At 70.4% G+C, this 20422-nt stretch overlaps 1 protein-coding gene across 1 annotated transcript; it reads right to left on the reverse strand.

Moving 5' to 3' along the window:
* Positions 1–1644: 1644 nt before the first annotated feature.
* Positions 1645–19273, reverse strand: BCKDK (branched chain keto acid dehydrogenase kinase). Its single transcript, XM_068923265.1, has 11 exons — positions 19106–19273; positions 18956–19024; positions 17910–18020; positions 17124–17171; positions 11881–12000; positions 11705–11803; positions 11539–11612; positions 6992–7120; positions 5798–5887; positions 3364–3525; positions 1645–3287 (listed from the first exon to the last, which is right to left on the reverse strand). The coding sequence occupies exons 1-11, from the start codon at positions 19268–19270 to the stop codon at positions 3143–3145; spliced, it is 1212 nt and encodes a 403-aa protein (XP_068779366.1). The 5' UTR covers positions 19271–19273; the 3' UTR covers positions 1645–3142.
* Between the last annotated feature and the right edge of the window lie 1149 nt (positions 19274–20422).

Below are 20422 nucleotides of genomic sequence, written 5' to 3' on the forward strand. Positions count from 1 at the left end.
CCCCCATGGCGTTGGCGGGGCCCCCTATAGACTCCCCCTATAGATCTGCCCCATATAGACCCCCCACCCACCCCTTCCCTCCCAGGATTTGGCCGCCCCCAAATGTCAGGGCTAAAAACAGCCCCGGGAGCCTACGGGGCCCCTATAGGGTCCGGTGCCGCGTACGGAGCTCTATAGGGTCCAGCACGGGGTAGGGAGCCCGCGGCGGTCTATAGGGGCCGGCCCCACCTAGGGAGCGGTGGGGGGAGCTGGGGGGGTTGTATAGGGCCTGGCGCTGGGCAAGGGGCCTATGGGGGTCGTATAGGGCCAGTGGGGGGGTCTCCAGGGGCTCCTATAGGGCCAACCCCGAGGAGGAAGGACGGGACCCCGAGGAGGAAGGACGGGACCCCGAGGAAGACGACGGTGACCCCCAGGGAGGAAGGACAGGACCCCGAGGAGGAGGATGGTGACCCCGAGGAGGAAGGACAGGACCCCGAGGAAGACAACGGTGACCCCCAGGGAGGAAGGACGGGACCCCGAGGAGGAGGATGGTGACCCCCAGGGAGGAAGGACAGGACCCCGAGGAGGAGGACGGTGATGCTGAGGATGAGGATGGTGACTCCGAGGAGGAAGGATGGGACCCCGAGGAGGAGGATGGTGACCCCGAGGAGGAAGGACAGGACCGCGAGGATGAGGATGGTGACCCCAAGGAGGAAGATGGTGATGCTGAGGATGGTGACGCCGAGGACGAAGGACGTGACCTTGAAGAGGAGCATGGGGACCCCGAGGAGGAGCATGGTGACCCCGGGGAGGAAGGATGGGACCCCGAGGAGGAAGGACGGGACCCCGAGGAGGAGGATGGTGACCCCGGGGAGGAAGGACGGGACCCCGGGGAGGAAGGACGGTGATGCTGAGGAGGAGGATGGTGACCCCGGGGAGGAAGGACGGGACCCCGGGGAGGAAGGACGGTGATGCTGAGGAGGAGGATGGTGACCCTGAGGAGGAAGGACAGGACCCCGAGGAGGAGGACGGTGACCCTGAGGATGAGGATGGTGACCCCGGGGAGGAAGGACGGGACCCCGAGGAGGAGGATGGTGACCCCGGGGAGGAAGGACAGGACCGCGAGGATGAGGACGGTGATGCTGAGGAGGAGGATGGTGACCCCGGGGAGGAAGGACGGGACCCCAAGGAGGAAGATGGTGATGCTGAGGATGGTGACGCCGAGGACGAAGGACGGGACCTTGAAGAGGAGCATGGGGACCCCGAGGAGGAGGATGGTGACTCCAAGGAGGAAGGACGGGACCCCGGGGAGGAAGGACGGTGATGCTGAGGAGGAGGATGGTGACCCCGGGGAGGAAGGACGGTGATGCTGAGGAGGAGGATGGTGACCCCGGGGAGGAAGGACGGGACCCCGGGGAGGACGACGGCCGCCTGGAGGACGGGAACGGCGACCCCGAGGAGGAGGAGGAGGCCGAAGAGCCGGAGCCCGGCGACGCCCAAGCCGCGAATTCGGGGCAAAGAAACGGACTAAAAGCCGCCGGTGCCCCCCAAAAAGCGCCCGGACGCCTGGGCCCCTGCGGTGGGGCAGGGCTGCCCGGACGCCTGGGCCCCCTCCCCGGTCCCCACCGCGGGAATGAACCGCTTCGCTCGAGGCCTCGTCAGCGGCTGCAGCTTTAATGAGGGCGTCACCCCCCCCCCACCCCGGTCCGTTAACGAGGCGGAGGGGGGAGCGGGGCCTAACGAAGCGGGGCCGGGAGCCCCATCGCCGGCGGAGGACCCAGGCGTCCGGGACGCTGCGGGAGCGGCCGCCTCGAGCATCCGTGCGGTTTCGGCCCGGGGGGCCCAGGCGTCCGGGGAGGGGGCCCTGGCATCGAGGGGGCCCAGGCGTCCGGGGGCCCAGGCGTCCGGGGAGGGGGCCCTGGCATCGAGGGGGCCCAGGCGTCCGGGGGCCCAGGCCTGCACGACCTAGGCACGTTGGGGGCCCAGGCGTCCGGGGGGCCCAGGCCTGCAGGACCCAGACGTCCAGGGGGCCCAGGCGTCCGGGGGGCCCCAGGCCTGCAGGACCCAGGCGTCCAGGGGGCCCAGGCGTCCGGGGGCCCAGGCCCACAGGACCCAGGTGCCCGGGGGCCCAGGCGTGCAGCAGCAACGCCCAGGGGGCCCAGGTGTCCGGAGGGGCCCAGGCGTCCGGGGCGGGACCCAGGCGTCTGGAAGGGCCCAGGCGTCCGGGGCCCCAGGCGTCCGGGAGCCCACGCCTGCAGGATCCAGGCGCACAGGGCCCAGGTGTGCAGCAGCAAAGCCCGGGGGGCCCAGGCGTCCGGGGGGGGCCCAGGCGTCCGGAGGGGCCCAGGCGTCCGGGGGGGGGACCCAGGTGCCCGGGGAAGGGCCCAGGCGTCCGGGTGCCGCCCAGGCCCACCCAACCCAGGTGCGTGGAGCCCCAGGCGTGCAGCAGCAGCAGCACCCAGGGAAGGGCCCAGGCGTCCAAGAAAGGGGCCCAGGTGTCCGGGGAAGGGCCCAGGCGCCCTGGGAAAGGGACCCAGGTGTCCGGGGAGAGAGGGGCCCAGGCGTCCGGGGCAGAAGGGGCCCAGGCGTCCGGGGAAGCACCCAGGTGCCCCTGCGAAGGGCCCAGGCGCCCCAGAAAAGGGCCCAGGCATCCGAGGGAAAGACCCAGGCATCTGGGGAAAGGGCCCAGGCGTCCGGGGAAAGGGCCCAGGCATCCGGGGAAGGGACCCAGGCGTCCGGAGAAAGGGACCCAGGCGCCCCGGGGAAAGGGCCCCAGGTGCCCTGGGGAAGGGCCCAGGCGTCCGGGGAAGGGGCCCAGGAGTCCGGAAAAAGGGCCCAGGAGTCCGGAAAAAGGGCCCAGGTGTCCGGGAAAGGGGCCCAGGCGTCCGGGAAAGGGACCCAGGCGTCCGGGGAAGGACCCAGGCGCCCAGGGAAAGGGCCCAGGCATCCGGGGAAGGACCCAGGCGCCCAGGGAAAGGGCCCAGGTGTCCGGGGAGAGACCCAGGCGCCCAGGGAAAGGGCTCAGGCATCCGGGAAAGGGCCCAGGCATCCGGGGAAGGACCCAGGCGCCCAGGGAAAGGGCCCAGGCGCCCCGGGGAAAAGGGGCCCAGGCGTCCGGGGACGGTTCCGGGGGGCGGGGAGGAGGAAGGGGGTGGGCGGCAGCTCAGATGCGGAAGCTCTCGGCCTTGCCGTCGATGTGGCGCAGGCGCAGGTAGACGTCGGTGCCGATGCCCTGCAGCGACTGCAGGCACAGCGAGCCGCCCAGGTACTCGGCGTAGGCCCGCGACGTCGGCAGCCCGAAGCCGAAGCTGCGCGCAGCCCGTCAGCGCGCGCCGCTCCGGGGACCCGCCGCCGCCATCCCGCCCGGACGCCGGGGCCCCTCACCCGTGCATGGGGCCGGCCTGGCCCCGGTTGCTGAGGTCGAGCATGTTGGCGAAGGGGCCGCCCAGGCGCGGGTCCTGGGCGCTGGCCTCGGCCGTGCTGAAGTGGTACTCGGTCACCTTGTCCAGCAGCTCGTGGGGGATGCCGCCGCCCCGGTCCGAGATCCTGCGGGGCGGAAGGGGGGGGGGGGACACCCAGGCCATGGGGACACCCCGGCGATCCCCCCGTCACGGCGCTTCGGGAGGCGGGGACGCCTTGGGGACATGGGGACACCTTGGGGGCACCTTGGGGACAACTTGGGGACATGGGAACACCACGGGGATCTTCTCATAGAGGCACTTTGGGACATGGGGACACCTCGGGGACATGGGGACACCTTGGGGACACCTTGGGGACATGGGGACACCACGAGGATCTTCTCATGCAGACACTTTGGGACATGGGGACACCTTGGGGACACGGGGACACCACAGGGATCTTCTCATGCAGACACTTTGGGACATGGGGACACCTCGGGGACATGGGGACACCTTGGGGACACCTTGGGGACATGGGGACACCACGAGGATCTTCTCATAAAGACACTTTGGGACATGGGGACACCATGGGGACACTTTGGGGACACCCCAGTGATCTTCTCATAGAGACACTGGGACACAGGAACGCCTTGGAGACACTTTGGGGACATGGAGACACCATGGGGACACCCCAGGGATCTTCTCATAAAGACACTTTGGGACATGGGGACACCTTGGGGACATGGGGACACCATGGGGACACCTTGGGGACATGGGGACACCACGGGGATCTTCTCATGCAGGCACTTTGGGACATGGGGACACCTCGGGGACACGGGGACACCATGGGGACACCTTGGGGACATGGGGACACCTTGGGGACACCTTAGGGACAACTTGGGGACATGGGGACACCACGGGGATCTTCTCATGCAGGCACTTTGGGACATGGGGACACCTTGGAGACACGGGGACACCTTGGAGACACCTTGGGGACATGGGGACACCATGGGGACACCTTGGGGACACCCCAGGGATCTTCTCATAGAGACACTGGGACACAGGAACGCCTTGGAGACACCTTGGGGACATGGAGACACCATGGGGACACCCTAGAGATCTTCTCATAAAGACACTTTGGGACATGGGGACACCTTGGGGACACGGGGACACCACGGGGATCTTCTCATGCAGGCACTTTGGGACACGGGGACACCTCGGGGACACGGGGACACCATGGGGACACCTCGGGGACATGGGGACACCTTGGGGACACCTTAGGGACAACTTGGGGACATGGGGACACCACAGGGATCTTCTCATAGAGGCACTTTGGGACATGGGGACACCTCGGGGACATGGGGACACCTTGGGGACACCTTGGGGACATGGGGACACCACGAGGATCTTCTCATAAAGACACTTTGGGACATGGGAACACCTCAGGAACATGGGGACACCATGGGGACACTTTGGGGACACCCCAGGGATCTTCTCATAGAGACACCGGGACACAGGAACGCCTTGGAGACACCTTGGGGACATGGAGACACCATGGGGACACCCCAGGGATCTTCTCGTAAAGACACTTTGGGACATGGGGACACCTTGGGGACACGGGGACACCACGGGGATCTTCTCATGCAGGCACTTTGGGACACGGGGACACCTCGGGGACACGGGGACACCATGGGGACACCTCGGGGACATGGGGACACCTTGGGGACACCTTAGGGACAACTTGGGGACATGGGGACACCACGGGGATCTTCTCATGCAGACACTTTGGGACATGGGGACACCTCGGGGACATGGGGACACCATGGGGACACTTTGGGGACACGGGGACACCCCAGGGACACCACGGGGATCTTCTCATAAAGACACTTTGGGACATGGGGACACCCTGGGGACATGGGGACACCACGGGGATCTTCTCATAGAGGCACTTTGGGACATGGGGACACCTTGGGGACATGGGGACACCACGGGGATCTTCTCATAGAGGCACTTTGGGACATGGGGACACCTTGGGGACACCTTGGGGACATGGGGACACCACGGGGATCTTCTCATAGAGGCACTTTGGGACATGGGGACACCTTGGGGACATGGGGACACCACGGGGATCTTCTCATGCAGGCACTTTGGGACACGGGGACACCTCGGGGACACCTTGGGGACACGGGGACACCATGAGGACACCACGGGGATCTTCTCATGCAGGCACTTTGGGACAGGGAGACACCTTGGGGACACCTTGGGGACACCCTGGGGTCGGACGCTGTGGGGACCCCCCTGGGGACGCCGTGGGGTCGGACCCCCTGGGGACGCCCTGGGGACGCCGTGGGGACACCCTGGGGTCGGACGCCCTGGGGACGCCGTGGGGACGCCCTGGGGACCCCCGCGCCCGCCGGTACCGGATGACGATGTCGATGTCGTTGTTGGCGATGGTGACGACGATGTCGGGGACGTTGTAGGGGGTGTCGAGGTGGGACTCCATGGTGGCCCTGCGCCCCCGCCTGGTCACCACGGCCCCCCGCAGCCCCCCCGGACCCCCCCACCCCTCCAGCCCCCCAGAGCCCCCTGGACCCCCAGAGATCCCCCAGCCCCCCATAGGCCCCCATAAACCCCCGTAGCCCCCAACCCCTCCAGAGCCACCCATGACCCCCCAGCCCCATAGCCCCCCATGACCCCCATAGCCCCCCATGACCCCCCGTAGCCCCCCATGAGCCCCCATATCCCCCCACACCCCCCAGCCCCATAACACCCGAGCCCCCCATGACCCCCATATCCCCCCATATCCCCCCAGCCCCATAACCCCCCATAACCCCCATAACCCCCCATGACCCCCATACCCCCAACCCCCCCAGAGCCCCTCATGACCCCCACAGCCCCCCACAGCCCCCCACGACCCCCCGTAGCCCCCCATGACCCCCATATCCCCCAAACCCCCCAGCCCCATAACCCCCCATAGCCCCCCATATCCCCCATAACCCCCCAGGGCCCCCCGTGACCCCCATATCCCCCACACCCCCCAGCCCCATAACCCCCCATAGCCCCCCATAGCCCCCCATATCCCCCATAACCCCCCAGAGCCCCCCATGACCCCCATATCCCCCCACACCCCCCAGCCCCATAACCTCCCAGAGCCCCCCATGACCCCACATAGCCCCCCATATCCCCCCACGCCCCCCAGCCCCATAAGCCCCCAGAGCCCCCCATGACCCCCATACCCCCAACCCCTCCAGAGCCCCCCATATCCCCCCACACCCCCAGCCCCATGACCCCCCATGACCCCCATACCCCCAACCCCCCAGAGCCCCCCACGACCCCCCCAGCCCCCCCAGCCCCCCATAACCCCCCAGAGCCCCCCAAATCCCCCCACAGCCCCCATACCCCCAACCCCCCCAGAGCCCCCCACGACCCCCCAGCCCCATAACCCCCCATGACCCCCCAAATCCCCCCACAGCCCCCATACCCCCAGCCCCCAGAGCCCCCCATAACCCCCCATAACCACCCATGACCCCCATACCCCCAACCCCTCCAGAGCCCCCCCGAGCCCCCCCGACCCCCCCAGCCCCCCCCAGCCCCCCGCAGCCCCCCGGCGGCACCTCATGGCGTTCTTGAGCAGCTCGGGCAGGATGTAGTCGAGGGGCAGCGGGATGAAGGGGAACCGGGCGGCGACGTGGCCGTTCACCCGCACGCGGGGGGCGTTGCCGTAGCGGTGCTCGCACAGCCGCCTGCGTCACCCGCACCCGCGTCACCCGCGCCCGTCACCCGGACGGCCGCACAGCCGCCCTTCACCCGCACGCGGGGGGCGTTGCCGTAGCGGTGCTCGCACAGCCGCCTGCGTCACCCGCACCCGCGTCACCCCCGCCCGTCACCCGGACGACGGCCGCACAGCCGCCCTTCACCCGCACGCGGGGGGCGTTGCCGTAGCGGTGCTCGCACAGCCGCCTGCGTCACCCGCACCCGCGTCACCCCCGCCCGGCACCCGGACGGCCGCACAGCCGCCCTTCACCCGCACGCGGGGGGCGTTGCCGTAGCGGTGCTCGCACAGCCGCCTGCGTCACCCGCACCCGCGTCACCCCCGCCCGTCACCCGGACGGCCGCACAGCCGCCCTTCACCCGCACGCGGGGGGCGTTGCCGTAGCGGTGCTCGCACAGCCGCCTGCGTCACCCGCACCCGCGTCACCCCCGCCCGTCACCCGGACGGCCGCACAGCCGCCCTTCACCCGCACGCGGGGGGCGTTGCCGTAGCGGTGCTCGCACAGCCGCCTGCGTCACCCGCACCCGCGTCACCCCCGCCCGGCACCCGGACGACGGCCGCACAGCCGCCCTTCACCCGCACGCGGGGGGCGTTGCCGTAGCGGTGCTCGCACAGCCGCCTGCGTCACCCGCACCCGCGTCACCCGCGCCCGTCACCCGGACGACGGCCGCACAGCCGCCCTTCACCCGCACGCGGGGGGCGTTGCCGTAGCGGTGCTCGCACAGCCGCCTGCGTCACCCGCACCCGCGTCACCCGCGCCCGTCACCCGGACGACGGCCGCACAGCCGCCCTTCACCCGCACGCGGGGGGCGTTGCCGCACCGGTGCTCGCACAGCCGCCTGCGTCACCCGCACCCGCGTCACCCCCGCCCGTCACCCGGACGACGGCCGCACAGCCGCCCTTCACCCGCACGCGGGGGGCGTTGCCGTAGCGGTGCTCGCACAGCCGCCTGCATCACCCGCACCCGCGTCACCCGCGCCCGTCACCCGGACGGCCGCACAGCCGCCCTTCACCCGCGCCGCTGCTCGCACAGCCGCCCGCGTCACCCGCACCCCGCGTCACCCCGCCCGTCACCCGGAGGTGTCACCCGGAAACGTCACCCGCACCCCGCGTCACCCCGCCTGTCACCCGGACGGCGGCTGCGCCGCCCTGCACCCGCGCCGCTGCTCGCACGGCCGCCCGCGTCACCCGCACCCCGCGTCACCCCGCCTGTCACCCGGAGGTGTCACCCGGAAACGTCACCCGCACCCCGCGTCACCCCGCCTGTCACCCGGACGGCCGCCGCGCCGCCCTTCACCCGCGCCGCTGCTCGCACGGCCGCCCGCGTCACCCGCACCCCGCGTCACCCCGCCTGTCACCCGGAGGTGTCACCCAGAAACGTCACCCGCACCCCCGTCACCCCGCGTCAGCAGCCTATGTCCCCCTCCATCAGCCCCTATGGCCCCCCACAGCCCCCTATAGATCCCATAGTCCCCTATGGCCCCCACAGCCCCCATAGACCCCCACAGCCCCCTATGGGCCCCCACAGCCCCCTATAGATCCCATAGTCCCCTATGGCCCCCCACAGCCCCCATAGACCCCTACGTCCCCCAGAGCTCCCTATGGCCCCCCACAGCCCCCTATGGGCCCCCATAGACCCCTATGGCCCCCCACAGCCCCCTATAGACCCCACAGTCCCCTATGGCCCCCACAGCCCCCATAGACCCCCACAGCCCCCTATGGGCCCCCACAGCCCCCTATAGATCCCATAGTCCCCTATGGCCCCCCACAGCCCCCATAGACCCCTACGTCCCCCAGAGCTCCCTATGGCCCCCCACAGCCCCCTATGGGCCCCCATAGACCCCTATGGCCCCCCACAGCCCCCTATAGACCCCACAGTCCCCTATGGCCCCCACAGCCCCCATAGACCCCTACGTCCCCCATAGCCCCCTATGGGCCCCATAGCTCCCTATGGCCCCTCATGGCCCCCATAGCCCCCTATGGGCCCCCATAGACCCCTATGGCCCCCCACAGCCCCCTATAGACCCCATAGTCCCCCATGGCCCCCACAGCCCCCATAGACCCCCACAGCCCCCTATGGGCCCCCATAGACCCCTATGGCCCCCCACAGCCCCCTATAGATCCCATAGACACCCATGGCCCCCCATGGCCCCCATAACCCCCTATGGGCCCCATAGCCCCCATAGACCCCTACGTCCCCCATAGCTGCCTAGGGCCCCCATAGCCCCCTATGGGCCCCCATAGACCCCTATGGGCCCCCACAACCCCCATATCCCCCTATGGGCCCCATAGCCCCCTATGGGCCCCCATGGCCCCCACAGCCCCCCACGGCCCCCATAGCCCCCTAAGGGCCCCATAGCTCCCTATGGCCCCCATAGCCCCCTATGGCCCCCACAGGCCCCATAGACCCCTATGGCCCCCATAGCCCCCTATGGGCCCCATAGCTCCCTATGGCCCCCCATGGCCCCCATAGCCCCCTATGGCCCCCATAGCCCCCTATGGGCCCCCATAGACCCCTATGGCCCCCCCATGGCCCCCATAGCCCCCTAAGGGCCCCATAGGCCCCTAAGGGCCCCCATAGACCCCCACGGCCCCCACAGCCCCCCACGGCCCCCATAGCCCCCCATAGCCCCCTAAGGGCCCCATAGCCCCCCACGGCCCCCGATGGGCCCCATAGCCCCCTAAGGGCCCCCATAGACCCCCACGGCCCCCACAGCCCCCCACGGCCCCCATAGCCCTCTAAGGGCCCCATAGCTCCCTATGGCCCCCCATGGCCCCCATAGTCCCCTATGGCCCCCATAGCCCCCTAAGGGCCCCATAGCTCCCTATGGCCCCCCATGGCCCCTATAGCCCCCTATGGGCCCCCATAGCCCCCCATGGCCCCCACAGCCCCCCAAGGCCCCCATAGCCCCCCATGGTCCCCTAAGGGCCCCATAGCCCCCCACGGCCCCCGATGGGCCCCCATAGCCCCCCATGGCCCCCACAGCCCCCCACGGCCCCCATAGCCCCCTATGGCCCCCATAGCCCCCTAAGGGCCCCATAGCTCCCTATGGCCCCCCATGGCCCCCCACGGCCCCCATAGCCCCCTAAGGGCCCCATAGCTCCCTATGGCCCCCCATGGCCCCCATAGCCCCCTATGGGCCCCCATAGCCCCCTAAGGGCCCCATAGCTCCCTATGGCCCCCCATGGCCCCCCACGGCCCCCATAGCCCCCTACGGCCCCCATAGCCCCCCATGGCCCCCTAAGGGCCCCATAGCCCCCCACGGCCCCCATAGCCCCCTACGGCCCCCATAGCCCCCCATGGCCCCCTAAGGGCCCCACAGCCCCCCACGGCCCCCATAGCCCCCTAAGGGCCCCATAGCTCCCTATGGCCCCCCATGGCCCCCATAGCCCCCTATGGGCCCCCATAGCCCCCTAAGGGCCCCATAGCTCCCTATGGCCCCCCATGGCCCCCCACGGCCCCCATAGCCCCCTAAGGGCCCCATAGCTCCCTATGGCCCCCCATGGCCCCCATAGCCCCCTATGGGCCCCCATAGCCCCCTAAGGGCCCCATAGCTCCCTATGGCCCCCCATGGCCCCCCACGGCCCCCATAGCCCCCTACGGCCCCCATAGCCCCCCATGGCCCCCTAAGGGCCCCATAGCCCCCCACGGCCCCCATAGCCCCCTACGGCCCCCATAGCCCCCCATGGCCCCCTAAGGGCCCCACAGCCCCCCACGGCCCCCATACCCCCTATGGGCCCCCATAGACCCCTATGGGCCCCCCACAACCCCCATAGCCCCCTATGGGCCCCATAGCTCCCTATGGCCCCTCATGGCCCCCATAGCCCCCTATGGCCCCCATAGCCCCCTATGGGCCCCACAGCCCCCATAGAACCCAATGGGCCCCCATAGACCCCTATGGGCCCCATAGCCCCCTATGGGCCCCATAGCTCCCTATGGCCCCCCATGGCCCCCATAGCCCCCTATGGCCCCCACAGCCCCCATAGCCCCCTATGGGCCCCCGTAGCCCCCTATGGCCCCCCCATGGCCCCCATAGCCCCCGATGGGCCCCCATAGCCCCCTATGGGCCCCATAGCCCCCTATGGCCCCCCACGGCCCCCATAGCCCCCCACGGCCCCCATAGCCCCCCATGGCCCCCAATGGGCCCCCATAGCCCCCCATGGCCCCCATAGCCCCCCATGGCCCCCCATTGCCCCATAGCCCCCCATGGCCCCCACAGCCCCCCACGGCCCCCATAGCCCCCTAAGGGCCCCATAGACCCCTATGGGCCCCCACAACCCCTATAGCCCCCCATGGCCCCCCCACGGCCCCCATAGCCCCCTAAGGGCCCCATAGTTCCCTATGGTCCCCGATGGGCCCCCACGGCCCCCCCGGCCCCCCCGGCTCACCGGGCGAAGTCGACCCACTTCTCGATGACCTTCTTGGGCGAGAGGCGGGTGCAGATGATGCCCACGAAGTCGGGCTGGCGGTGGGGGGGGGGGGGACGACGGGTGAGCGGGGTGCGGGGTGGGTGGGGGTCCGCCCGCCCGCCCGTCCCCCCCCGGCCGTGCCCACCTTGTCCTCGTGCAGGGCCAGGTGGTGGCTCGCCAGCATGCGGATGCCCAGGCGCGACGTCAACGTCTTGTCCAGGAAGAGCCGCAGCAGCCGCTCGTCCTGCGCGGGGGGGCCCAGGCGTCCGGCAGCTGCCGGGGCCCAGGCGTCCGGCCCGCCCCCCGCCCAACCGGCCCTACCTGGATGTGGCGGCGGCTCTCGCGCAGCCCCTCGGCCAACAGCGTCACCACGTCCTTGTGGTCGTCCAGCAGCTGGCGCACCAGGGCGCAGTAGCGCGACTCGTCCCCCGCCGTCTGGATCTGGGGGGACGTGGGGGACGTGGGGGACGTGGGGGGACATGGAGGACATGGGGGACGTGGGGGACATGGAGGGACATGGGGGACATGGAGGACATGGGGGGACATGGGGGACATGGGGGACATGGAGGACATGGAGGGACATGGGGGACATGGGGGACATGGAGGGACATGGGGGACATGGAGGACATGGGGGGACATGGGGGACATGGGGGACATGGAGGACATGGAGGGACATGGGGGACATGGGGGACGTGGGGGACATGGGGGACATGGAGGGACATGGGGGACATGGAGGACATGGGGGGACATGGGGGACATGGGGGACATGGGGGACATGGAGGGACGTGGGGGACATGGGGGGACATGGGGGACATGGGGGACATGGAGGGACGTGGGGGACATGGAGGGACATGGGGGACATGGAGGACATGGGGGGACATGGGGGACATGGGGGACATGGAGGACATGGAGGGACATGGGGGACATGGGGGACATGGGGGACATGGAGGGACATGGGGGGACATGGAGGACATGGAGGGACATGGAGGGACATGGGGGACATGGGGGGACATGGAGGGACATGGGGGGACATGGGGGACATGGAGGGACACGGGGGGACATGGGGGACATGGGGGACATGGAGGGACACGGGGGACATGGGGGACATGGGGGGACATGGGGGGACATGGAGGGACATGGAGGGACATGGGGGACATGGAGGACATGGAGGGACGTGGGGGGACGTGGAGGGACGTGGGGGGACATGGGGGGACATGGGGGACATGGAGGGACATGGGGGGACATGGGGGGACATGGGGGACATGGAGGACATGGGGGGACATGGAGGGACATGGGGGGACATGGGGGGACATGGGGGACATGGGGGACATGGAGGGACATGGAGGGACATGGGGGGACATGGAGGACATGGGGGACATGGGGGACATGGAGGGACATGGGGGGACATGGGGGGACATGGGGGACATGGAGGACATGGGGGGACATGGAGGGACATGGGGGGACATGGGGGGACATGGGGGGACGTGGGGGACGTGGGGGACATCGAGGGACATGGAGGACATGGGGGGACATGGGGGGACATGGGGGACATGGAGGGACATGGAGGGACATGGGGGGACATGGAGGACATGGAGGGACATGGGGGGACATGGGGGGACATGGGGGGACATGGGGGACATGGGGGGACGTGGAGGGACATGGGGGACATGGAGGGACATGGAGGGACATGGAGGGTCATGGGGGACATGGGGGACATGGAGGGACATGGAGGGACATGGAGGACGTGGAGGACATGGAGGGACATGGGGGACATGGAGGGACATGGGGGACATGGAGGACATGGAGGACATGGGGGACGTGGAGGACATGGAGGGACATGGAGGGACATGGAGGACGTGGAGGACATGGAGGGACATGGGGGACATGGAGGGACATGGGGGACATGGAGGACATGGAGGACATGGGGGACGTGGAGGACATGGAGGGACATGGGGGGACATGGGGGGACATGGGGGGACATGGAGGGACATGGGGGACATGGGGGGACATGGGGGACATGGAGGACATGGAGGACATGGAGGGACATGGGGGGACATGGAGGGACATGGGGGGACATGGAGGGACGTGGGGGGACATGGAGGGTCATGGGGGACATGGAGGACATGGAGGACATGGAGGGACATGGGGGGATATGGAGGGACATGGAGGGACATGGGGGGACATGGGGGGACATGGAGGGACGTGGGGGGACATGGAGGGTCATGGGGGACATGGGGGACATGGAGGACATGGAGGACATGGAGGGACATGGAGGACATGGGGGACATGGGGGGACATGGAGGGACATGGAGGACGTGGAGGACATGGAGGGACATGGGGGACATGGAGGACATGGAGGACATGGGGGACGTGGAGGACATGGAGGGACATGGGGGGACATGGAGGGACATGGGGGACATGGGGGGACATGGGGGACATGGAGGACATGGAGGACATGGAGGGACATGGGGGGACATGGGGGGACATGGGGGGACATGGAGGACATGGAGGACATGGAGGGACATGGGGGGACATGGGGGGACATGGAGGGACATGGGGGGACATGGAGGACATGGAGGGACATGGAGGGACATGGAGGACATGGAGGGACATGGGGGGACATGGGGGGACATGGAGGGACATGGGGGGACATGGCGGACATGGAGGGACATGGAGGGACATGGGGGGACATGGGGGGACGTGGAGGACATGGAGGGACATGGGGGGACATGGAGGGACATGGGGGACATGGGGGGACATGGGGGACATGGAGGGACATGGAGGACATGGAGGACATGGAGGGACATGGGGGGACATGGGGGGACATGGAGGGACATGGGGGGACATGGAGGACATGGAGGACATGGAGGGACATGGGGGGACATGGGGGGACATGGAGGGACATGGGGGGACATGGAGGACATGGAGGACATGGAGGGACATGGGGGACATGGGGGGACATGGAGGGACATGGGGGACATGGGGGGACATGGAGGGACATGGGGGACATGGGGGACATGGAGGACATGGAGGACATGGAGGGACATGGGGGGACATGGGGGACGTGGAGGACATGGAGGGACATGGAGGGACATGGAGGACGTGGAGGACATGGAGGGACATGGGGGACATGGAGGGACATGGGGGACATGGAGGACATGGAGGACATGGGGGACGTGGAGGACATGGAGGGACATGGGGGGACATGGGGGGACATGGGGGGACATGGAGGGACATGGGGGACATGGGGGGACATGGGGGACATGGAGGACATGGAGGACATGGAGGGACATGGGGGGACATGGAGGGACATGGGGGGACATGGAGGGACGTGGGGGGACATGGAGGGTCATGGGGGACATGGAGGACATGGAGGACATGGAGGGACATGGGGGGATATGGAGGGACATGGAGGGACATGGGGGGACATGGGGGGACATGGAGGGACGTGGGGGGACATGGAGGGTCATGGGGGACATGGGGGACATGGAGGACATGGAGGGACGTGGGGGGACGTGGAGGGACGTGGGGGGACATGGGGGGACATGGGGGACATGGAGGGACATGGGGGGACATGGGGGGACATGGGGGACATGGAGGACATGGGGGGACATGGAGGGACATGGGGGGACATGGAGGGACATGGGGGGACATGGAGGGACATGGGGGACATGGGGGGACATGGGGGACATGGAGGACATGGAGGACATGGAGGGACATGGGGGGACATGGGGGGACATGGAGGACATGGAGGACATGGAGGGACATGGGGGGACATGGGGGGACATGGAGGGACATGGGGGGACATGGCGGACATGGAGGGACATGGAGGGACATGGGGGGACATGGGGGGACGTGGAGGACATGGAGGGACATGGGGGGACATGGAGGGACATGGGGGACATGGGGGGACATGGGGGACATGGAGGACATGGAGGGACATGGAGGACATGGAGGACATGGAGGGACATGGGGGGACATGGGGGGACATGGAGGGACATGGGGGGACATGGAGGACATGGAGGACATGGAGGGACATGGGGGGACATGGGGGGACATGGAGGGACATGGGGGACATGGGGGGACATGGAGGGACATGGGGGACATGGGGGACATGGAGGACATGGAGGACATGGAGGGACATGGGGGGACATGGAGGGACATGGAGGGACATGGGGGACATGGGGGGACATGGGGGACATGGAGGACATGGAGGGACATGGGGGACATGGAGGGACATGGGGGACATGGGGGACATGGAGGGACATGGAGGACATGGGGGGACATGGAGGACATGGAGGGACATGGGGGGACATGGGGGGACATGGGGGGACATGGAGGGACATGGGGGGACATGGGGGGACATGGGGGGACATGGGGGGACATGGAGGACATGGAGGGACATGGGGGACATGGAGGGACATGGGGGACATGGGGGACATGGAGGGACATGGAGGACATGGGGGGACATGGAGGACATGGGGGACATGGGGGGACATGGGGGGACATGGGGGGACATGGAGGACATGGAGGGACATGGGGGACATGGAGGGACATGGGGGACATGGGGGACATGGAGGGACATGGAGGACATGGAGGGACATGGAGGACATGGGGGACATGGGGGGACATGGGGGACATGGAGGACATGGAGGGACATGGGGGACATGGAGGGACATGGGGGACATGGGGGACATGGAGGGACATGGGGGACATGGGGGGACATGGAGGACATGGAGGGACATGGGGGGACATGGGGGGACATGGGGGGACATGGAGGACATGGGGGGACATGGAGGGACATGGGGGACATGGGGGACATGGAGGGACACGGGGGGACATGGGGGGACATGGGGGGACATGGGGGGACATGGAGGACATGGGGGGACATGGGGGGACATGGGGGGACATGGAGGGACATGGAGGGACATGGAGGACATGGAGGGACATGGAGGGACATGGAGGGACATGGGGGACATGGAGGGACATGGGGGGACATGGAGGGACATGGGGGACATGGAGGGACATGGGGGGACATGGGGGGACATGGAGGACATGGAGGGACACGGGGGGACATGGGGGGACATGGAGGGACATGGAGGGACATGGAGGACATGGAGGGACATGGAGGGACATGGAGGGACATGGGGGACATGGAGGGACATGGGGGGACATGGGGGGACATGGAGGGACATGGAGGGACATGGGGGGACATGGAGGGACATGGAGGGACATGGAGGGACATGGGGGACATGGAGGGACATGGGGGGACATGGGGGGACATGGAGGGACATGGGGGGACATGGGGGACATGGAGGGACATGGGGGACATGGGGGGACATGGGGGGACATGGGGGGACATGGGGGACATGGGTGACATGGGGGGACATGGAGGACATGGGGGGACATGGGGGGACATGGGGGACATGGGGGGACATGGAGGACACCCAGGGACAGGCAGGGGGGCCGGGGCTCATCGCTTTGCGCCCGGATCTCAGGGACAGCGGCCGCGTGACACACGGGTGACATGGGGGGACATCGGGTGACCCGCGGGTGACACTCACGGGCGGGAACTCGCTGAGCTTCTGGAAGGCCCGAATGTAGAGCTCGTGCTGCGGGGGCAGGGTCAGCGCCCGGACGCCTGGGCCCCTCCCCGGACACCTGGGTCCCTCCCGGACACCTGGGCCCTCCCCGGACACCTGGGTCCCTCCCGGACGCCTGGGCCCCTCCCCGGACACCTGGGTTCCCCCCGGACGCCTGGGCCCCTCCCGGACACCTGGGTCCCTCCCGGATGCCTGGGCCCCCTGGACGCCTAGGCCCCTCCCCGGACACCTGGGCCCCCCCCCCGGACACCTGGGCCCCTCCCCGGATCCCTGGGTCCCTCCATGGACACCTGGGTCCCTCCCGAACACCTGGGCCCCTCCCGGACACCTGGGTCCCTCCCGGACGCCTGGGCCCCCCCCGGACGCCTGGGCCCCTCCCGAACACCTGGGCCCCTCCCGGACACCTGGGCCCCCCGGACACCTGGGCCCCCCCCGGACGCCTGGGCCCCTCCCGGACGCCTGGGCCCCTCCCCGGACGCCTGGGCCCCTCCCCGGACGCCTGGGTCCCTCCCCAGATGCCTGGGCCCCTCCCGGACGCCTGGGCCCCCCGGACACCTGGGCCCTCCCCGGACGCCTGGGCCCCCCCCGGACACCTGGGCCCCCCCGGACGCCTGGGCTCCCCGGACACCTGGGCCCCCCCCGGACGCCTGGGCTCCCCCCGGACGCCTGGGCTCCTCCCGGACGCCTGGGCCCCCCGGACACCTGGGCCCCCCCCGGACGCCTGGGCCCCCCGGGGGCGGGCCGCACCACGTGCAGGATGGTGGGGTTGCAGCCGATGATGAAGGGGAGGCTGCGGAAGCCCTTGATGCGGTGGGCGATTCGCACGGGCAGCTCGTGGTGCAGGTAGCGGGCGCTCTTCTGCAGGGGCGCCCGGACGCCTGGGTCCCTCCCGCACCCGGACGCCTGGGCCCCTCCGCGCCCGGATGCCTGGGCCCCTCCGCGCCCGGACGCCTGGGTCCCTCCCGCCCAGACACCTGGGTCCCTCCACACCCGGATGCCTGGGTCCCTCCCGCACCCGGACGCCTGGGCCCCTCCGCGCCCGGACGCCTGGGCCCCTCCGCGCCCGGACGCCTAGGCCCCTCCGCGCCCGGACACCAGGGCCCCTCCGCGCCCGGACGCCTGGGTCCCTCCACACCCGGACGCCTGGGTCCCTCCCGCACCCGGACGCCTGGGCCCCTCCGCGCCCGGACGCCTAGGCCCCTCCGCGCCCGGACACCAGGGCCCCTCCGCGCCCGGACGCCTGGGTCCCTCCACACCCGGACGCCTGGGCCCCTCCGCACCCGGACGCCTGGGTCCCTCCCGCCCGGACGCCTGGGTCCCTCCGCGCCCGGACACCGGGGCCCCTCCGCGCCCGGACGCCTGGGTCCCTCCCGCACCCGGACGCCTGGGCCCCTCTGCGCCCGGATACCTGGGCCCCTCCGCGCCCGGACGCCTGGGTCCCTCCCGCACCCGGACGCCTGGGCCCCTCCGCACCCGGACGCCTGGGTCCCTCCCGCACCCGGACGCCTGGGCCCCTCCGCGCCCGGACACCTGGGCTCCTCCGCGCCCAGACGCCTGGGTCCCTCCCGCACCCGGACGCCTGGGCCCCTCCGCGCCCGGACACCTGGGTCCCTCCACACCCGGACACCGGGGCCCCTCCGCGCCCGGATGCCTGGGTCCCTCCCGCACCCGGACGCCTGGGCCCCTCCGCGCCCGGACGCCTGGGTCCCTCCGCGCCCGGACGCCTGGGTCCCTCCCGCCCGGACACCTGGGCCCCTCCGCGCCCGGACGCCTGGGCCCCGGCGCGGGCTCACCAGGATGTGGCTGCCGTCCTGCGAACGCCCCGAGTACAACATGGTCGTGGGCGTCAGGCGCACCGAGGGCTGCGGGGGGAGGGGGGGCGAGGGGTCACCCGGACGCCCGGGCCCCTCTCCCCGCGCCGCCCCCGGACGCCTGGGCCCCACCTTGTCGGCGGCGGCGTCGATGGCCGGCTGGTTGTAGAAGGAGGTGACGGTCTTGGAGCGCTCGCGGGCCGGGTCGGGCGGGCGCAGGTCGGCGGCGGAGCGGGCGCCGGGCCGGGGGGGCAGCGGGGGGGGCGCCCGCGGGGCACCCAGCACCCGCCGCAGCATGGCCTGGGGGCGGGGGGGCGTCCTGAGCCGCCCGGACGCCTGGGCCCCCGCAGCGCGGTGGGGTGTGAGCCCGCCGTCCCGGACGCCTGGGCCCCCACGTGTCATGGTGGGGGTGTGAGCCGCCGCCCCGGACGCCTGGGCCCCCACGTGTCATGGTGGGGTGTGAGCCGCCGCCCCGGACGCCTGGGCCCTCACGTGTCATGGTGGGGGTGTGAGCCCGCCGCCCCGGACGCCTGGGCCCCCACGTGTCATGGTGGGGTGTGAGCCCGCCGCCCCGGACGCCTGGGCCCCCACGTGTCATGGTGGGGTGTGAGCCGCCGCCCCGGACGCCTGGGCCCCCACGTGTCATGGTGGGGTGTGAGCCCGCCGCCCCGGACGCCTGGGCCCCCACGTGTCATGGTGGGGGTGTGAGCCGCCGCCCCGGACGCCTGGGCCCCCACGTGTCATGGTGGGGTGTGAGCCCGCCGCCCCGGACGCCTGGGCCCCCGCAGCGCGGTGCGGGTGTGAGCCCGCCGCCCCGGACGCCTGGGCCCCCACGTGTCATGGTGGGGTGTGAGCCCGCCACCCCGGACGCCTGGGCCCCCACGTGTCATGGTGGGGTGTGAGCCCGCCGCCCCGGATGCCTGGGCCCCCGCAGCGCGGTGCGGGTGTGAGCCCGCCGCCCCGGACGCCTGGGCCCCCACGTGTCATGGTGGGGTGTGAGCCCGCCGCCCCGGACGCCTGGGCCCCCACGTGTCATGGTGGGGTGTGAGCCCGCCACCCCGGACGCCTGGGCCCCCGCAGCGCAGTGGGGTGTGAGCCCGCCGCCCCGGACGCCTGGGCCCCCACGTGTCATGGTGGGGGTGTGAGCCCGCCGCCCCGGACGCCTGGGCCCCCACGTGTCATGGTGGGGGTGTGAGCCGCCGCCCCGGACGCCTGGGCCCCCACGTGTCATGGTGGGGGTGTGAGCCGCCGCCCCGGACGCCTGGGCCCCCACGTGTCATGGTGGGGTGTGAGCCCGCCGCCCCGGACGCCTGGGCCCCCACGTGTCATGGTGGGGTGTGAGCCCGCCGCCCCGGACGCCTGGGCCCCCACGTGTCATGGTGGGGGTGTGAGCCCGCCGCCCCGGACGCCTGGGCCCCCACGTGTCATGGTGGGGGTGTGAGCCCGCCA

This window comes from Struthio camelus, chromosome 32 (genome assembly GCF_040807025.1).
Source record: "Struthio camelus isolate bStrCam1 chromosome 32, bStrCam1.hap1, whole genome shotgun sequence".
NCBI classification, from domain to species: domain Eukaryota; kingdom Metazoa; phylum Chordata; class Aves; order Struthioniformes; family Struthionidae; genus Struthio; species Struthio camelus.

What these genes read in the sequence shown, in the direction of transcription:
- BCKDK (XM_068923265.1), bottom strand. Translation starts at nt 19,270, where the DNA reads ATGCTGCGGCGGGTGCTGGGTGCCCCGCGGGCGCCCCCCCCGCTGCCC. An exon ending in TCGACGCCGCCGCCGACAAG is followed by an intron (nt 19,025 to 19,105) that starts GTGGGGCCCAGG and finishes CTCCCCCCGCAG; the next exon opens with CCCTCGGTGCGCCTGACGCC. An exon ending in TGGCCCTGCACGAGGACAAG is followed by an intron (nt 11,613 to 11,704) that starts GTGGGCACGGCC and finishes CCCCACCGCCAG; the next exon opens with CCCGACTTCGTGGGCATCAT.